Genomic DNA, 4,693 nt, shown 5'->3' with positions numbered 1-4,693 from the left:
GATGGTTTTCTGTTATTTTGACATCAATCAGACACTGTGTGTTCTTTCTAGAACCAGTGAGCTGAAAGGGGCGGAGCTACAGGGATTAAAACCAACAACCACATCAATGTGTTTGGTGCAGTCACGTGATGTCACAAGCCAAGTATATTGCCATTCTGACTTTGTCTTTAGAAGTTAATAAAGTTTGAACCTATCTAGGGGTGCTGTGACCATTTACAACTAAATCCCTAAAGCCCCATTCCCACCTGTACTGGGTCAGCCCGGGCCGGGCAGCGTAGGTTGTTTACATATCTGGGTGGCCTGGAATTTTCCCAGGCCAACCAAGGCTCATTGTCGGCCCTCTTCCTGAGGGGTACTGCTTCAGGCTGACCTGGCCCAACACGCCCACTGTCCACCGATTGGTCAAGTCATGTGTTACCCTCCCCTTCAATAACATCTTCTGATTAACCCTGCGTTGTTATTTGTAGTGATGTCACAGAATCGCGCCCTAACTCAAACCTCCAAACTCACCAGCGTTGACATGATGGCTTCTCCCTGCTCCCAGACCTCATCTCCTAACCCGTGGAGCAATGAAGAGGTTAAAACCTTCCTCTCGTTGCTCAGCGACGAAAGAATCCAGCGCAAACTGGATGGCACGGTGCGTAATGAAAAGATATTTCAGGGGCTTGCACTGGCGATGTTCACCCACGGCTTTGAACGCACCTCGAAGCAGTGCCGAGAAAAAATAAAAAAGCTCAAGGCTGAGTACAGGTCCGTCAAGGACCACAACAGCAGGAGTGGAGCACACAGGCGGCAGTGGAAGTGGTTTGCTGAAATGGACGCCATTTATGGTGAGAGGCCTGTGAGTAATGGCCGCGAGAGTGGCGTGGACAGCCACTCCAGCTAACACGGGACCTCAGGACAACGGTGAGTGAGCACTTATCAAAATAAGTAATAATATGACCTCCGTTTGTGCTACACTGTACTATAGTGCGGACGAAATGCTGTGCTAGCTTTGGGTAGCGCTGATGTGCGACATAACAACAACAGGCTAGGCGACAAAAGGCTAGGCTAACTCCAGGCTAGTTGTGGCATGCCTACTAGCCTAGCTTGCCCATTAACTTCTTCAGTCAGTACTTGTGTTTGTGCATATTAAGTAACTGTTTCCTCTTTATAAAAGATACAACTCTGGAAATGTGCGCCGATGGGAGCCAGGTCGTGCCCGACACCGGGGACATGGACGCTGGGCCCTCATCTGCCGACAGCGGGAGTAGCTGCAGCCCGAGCGTCTCAGCGCCGTCGGTGGGCAGCAGACCACGCTACGGTGAGTTCATTTGCAACAACAACATCAAAATATGACAAGCACGTGTGATTACATATACATCTTCTTGGCGTTTATTCAGGAAAAAGGTAGCGGGGGAGCACCAGCGTGTCACCATTGTTGGAGACGCTGGTGGAGAGTGACGCGGGGTTCCTGGAGACTGCGAGGAGGATGAACAGCTTAATGGAGCAGCAAATGGAGGCAGATGCGGAGGACAGACGCCTGGACAGGGAGGAGAGACGAGAGGAGAGGATGGCACAGCAGCAATTCAATGACTCCTTTTTGGATGTGCTGCGCAGTTTGCTGTCTGCTGTTGAGAAATCAACCAAATGACCTGATTTTCTTTTATTGTGTTAGGTGTGCAATAAAGTGTTTGACAATGCAACGTGTAATCCATCATTGTTCTGTTCACAGAATGTGAAGTTGAAACGTCCAATCATGGTTTCAATATATAACTGTGTGCTAAAATAGCATACACCAGCCTTGGGTATTTGCTTTATTCATCTCAGATTTATATAGGAATAAATACCAGGTAGGTGTCAGTGTAGACAAGATTATGTTATGTCAGCAGGAGTGTAGAGCAGGATCAGAAGCTCAAATGTGCCCTGCACACTTGGCTATTAAGACTTTTGTCAGGCAATGTAGAGTCCAAATATTTACCTGCACTTGCCATATATTTACCTGCACTTACCATAACGACTTGAGTCATATGGGTAAGCCTTGGATGTGCATAAAACAATTGCTTAAGTCAAATATATCTAGCTGATCTGCATTCATTTGGACATGATGTCCATATAATTTATTTGGATTTAAGAGTATTTCCTTTATTTGTCAGCAGGCGTGTTTAGAAGTACCAGAAGCTCAAATGTGTACAGTCCACACTTGACTAGATACAAACTCATGAAATATATTTGCTCATGTTTACAATGTTTAGGTGGTGGTGCATTAAAAAGTTCAAGGGTCAAACATTAGCTGCGTGAAGAAAACTTTATTTGGGCAAAACATTCAGTCAAATGAAATTAAATCACTGCTGCCCCACAAGGTACATCATCAGAGCATCACGCTTTGCTCTCCCTCCCTCATCTCCTGTGTTTTGTGGCGGTGGGGGTGCAGCCACAGGTTCAGGGTATTCTGTTTCAGTCGTCCACACATTGTCATAATGCTCCCCGTGGCTCTCACACAGATTATGCAGGGCACAGCAGGTCAGAATCATGGAACGTACCAGACTGACATCACAGTCATTCCTTTTCAGCAGGCAACGCCACCTTCCCTTCAGCCTACCAACGGCATTTTCAACCACCACACGTGCCCGGCTGAACTTCTTGTTATAAAGAGGTTGCTGCTCTGTCAGTCGCCCAGTGTCTGTGAAGGTTTTCAGCAGCCAGTCTTGCAGCGGGTAAGCAGAGTCACCCAGGATGCAGTATCCAAAGTCAACGCCAGCAATTTGGATGGAATGGTCAGGGAAGAGATTTCCATGGCTTGCCAAATCCCAGATGGAGGAAAGTCTCAGGACCCTCGCGTCATGCATGCTCCCTGGAAACCCTGCAAAAACGTTCCAAAACAGTCCCTTGCCATCAACCACAGCTTGCAAGATGAGTGAGTGCCACCCTTTCCGGTTGAAATAGTCTGTGTGAAAGGTTCTGGGTGCTATGATGGGGATGTGTGAGCCATCAATAGCACCCACACACTGTGGCAACCCCCACCTGCTCTCAAAATAGGATGCTATCTCCCGAAATTTACCCTCATCGGGTAAATGAATCAGTTCTGGCAACAGCCGTGCTTCTACAGCAGCACAAAAGTCCTTCACACACTTGGCAACAGTTGAGATGCCAACACCAAACAGAACACTGATGGGTCTGTAATCTGAACCTGTAGCAAATTTCCACAAAGCAATAGCCACAATCTTCCTCAGAGGCACACACTCACGGAAGAAAGTGTCTTTTCGCTGCAATGCTAGCCGCAGATTGTTGCACAGGAACATGAACGTCTCCTCAGACATTCTGAAGTGCTGCAACCACTGCGCTTCCGTGTAACGAGGCACGTAATTAACCCACCAGTCAGAAGATCGGTTGAGTGACCAGATCGCACGTCTGCGGCTGGAACCTTCCAAAATAGCCATCTAAAGAAATTAAACGTATTTTATTAACTTGAAGTGTATTAAACACGCACGTCAGCAATGGACTTTTAGACATTACCAGGATGCGTCGTCTGCTTTGTCGTAATCGCAGCAATGTGTTGTACTGTTTCAGAATGGCTTCCTGCATGACTCGGCGACACTTTGCAGATTTCATCCTCCTCTTATCCCTCCTCAGCTGGCGAAGCCGACGCCTTTCGGCCTGTCTGGCGCGGAGACTGGCCCCCAAAACGAGCCACAAGCGCAGAACCATGAAAACTATCACCACAAAGTTCTCCATTATTTACAATAGTGTCAACAACACAGGGCGGCTTGAATAGTTGCTGATAAATGACATTACTGACATCTTGGCACCAATTTCTCCCGCCGATTTCTGGGGACCGCCCCCATGTCCGCATTCCGGAGCAGGGCCGTGAGGAGGGTGAGGAAGCACTCGGGCCGGGCTGGGGCCGGCCCGTGCGGCCCGGCCCGGGCTGACCCGGTACAGGTGGGAATGGAGCTATAGAGGTAACTTTGCTCATCAAAGATGGTTTCCTGTTAATTTGGCATCAATCAATTGTTGCATGTGTCATCTAGAGACAAAAGGCTGTAAGTGGGCAGAGTTAAAGTGATTTGGACAAGTGAGCACATACAAGTGTTGATTGCAGTTGTGTGATGACTCCCATCAAGTTTAATATAGTTTGGAGCTTTTTTGCAGAAGTTACAAAGGTTTTATTGTATCTAGGGGGTGCTGTTCCAAATATAGGAAATATTCCATGAAGAAGTTTGTAGGTTGATAACAGTCATTTGTGTGCAGTTTGGTGTGAATTGCAACATGCATGTGTTATTCAGGGCCTAATATCTGTCAGGGGGCGGAGCTAAAGCTATATCTACCAATTACCACATGATTGTGTTGGGTTCCTTTGTGTGATGACATATGGCAAGTTTGATGCAGTTACGACCTCTTCTGTAGGAGTTGTTACAGTTTTAAAGATGTGTAGGGGGCGCTGTGGTGATATTGCACAACGTTCTCCAACCGTTTGTGCCTCGTTGGCTAAAGGGCATGATTATTCATTGCCATGTTCAGTCTCGGGCAGATCGGAGGCTGTTTGTGGAAGTTACAGTCAAACGTAAGGTCATGGCGTCACGCCAGAATTCGCCATGGCATCAAAGTCCCTCCCTATCTGGAAAGCTATCAGATCTGAATGGTCATTACAACATCATGAAGACAGTGCATGACCTTAGTGTCATGTTGACTAAATTAGAGGGGACAAATATGG

The 4,693-nt window shown here is 47.4% G+C and overlaps 2 protein-coding genes across 3 annotated transcripts; one reads left to right on the top strand and one right to left on the bottom strand.

Annotated features, from left to right (window-relative positions):
* The first annotated feature begins 272 nt into the window (after positions 1–272).
* On the top strand, positions 273–1,685 carry LOC139062460 (zinc finger and SCAN domain-containing protein 29-like). 2 transcript variants are annotated; one of them, XR_011515992.1, is made up of 3 exons: positions 273–906; positions 1,160–1,303; positions 1,383–1,685. XR_011515992.1 is itself a non-coding variant. In XM_070543333.1 (2 exons), exon 1 carries the CDS (start codon positions 470–472, stop codon positions 884–886), a length of 417 nt encoding a protein of 138 aa, XP_070399434.1. In that variant the 5' UTR covers positions 273–469; the 3' UTR covers positions 887–906; positions 1,160–1,304. The 2 variants fall into 2 exon arrangements, 1 of the variants encoding a protein (XP_070399434.1); XM_070543333.1 differs by lacking the exon at positions 1,383–1,685 and having other exon boundaries at positions 1,160–1,304.
* Positions 1,686–1,781: 96 nt separating this feature from the next.
* Positions 1,782–3,731, bottom strand: LOC139062458 (uncharacterized). Its single transcript, XM_070543328.1, has 2 exons — positions 3,496–3,731; positions 1,782–3,419 (listed from the first exon to the last, which is right to left on the bottom strand). The coding sequence occupies exons 1-2, from the start codon at positions 3,712–3,714 to the stop codon at positions 2,325–2,327; spliced, it is 1,314 nt and encodes a 437-aa protein (XP_070399429.1). The 5' UTR covers positions 3,715–3,731; the 3' UTR covers positions 1,782–2,324.
* Between the last annotated feature and the right edge of the window lie 962 nt (positions 3,732–4,693).

This window comes from Nothobranchius furzeri, chromosome 13 (genome assembly GCF_043380555.1).
Source record: "Nothobranchius furzeri strain GRZ-AD chromosome 13, NfurGRZ-RIMD1, whole genome shotgun sequence".
NCBI classification, from domain to species: domain Eukaryota; kingdom Metazoa; phylum Chordata; class Actinopteri; order Cyprinodontiformes; family Nothobranchiidae; genus Nothobranchius; species Nothobranchius furzeri.
The sequence above is the reverse complement of the archived record's forward strand: the minus strand, read 5'-3'. Positions and strand labels throughout refer to the sequence as shown.

What these genes read in the sequence shown, in the direction of transcription:
- LOC139062460 (XM_070543333.1), top strand. Translation starts at nt 470, where the DNA reads ATGTCACAGAATCGCGCCCTAACTCAAACCTCCAAACTCACCAGCGTT.
- LOC139062458 (XM_070543328.1), bottom strand. Translation starts at nt 3,714, where the DNA reads ATGGAGAACTTTGTGGTGATAGTTTTCATGGTTCTGCGCTTGTGGCTC. An exon ending in AAAGCAGACGACGCATCCTG is followed by an intron (nt 3,420 to 3,495) that starts GTAATGTCTAAA and finishes TAATTTCTTTAG; the next exon opens with ATGGCTATTTTGGAAGGTTC.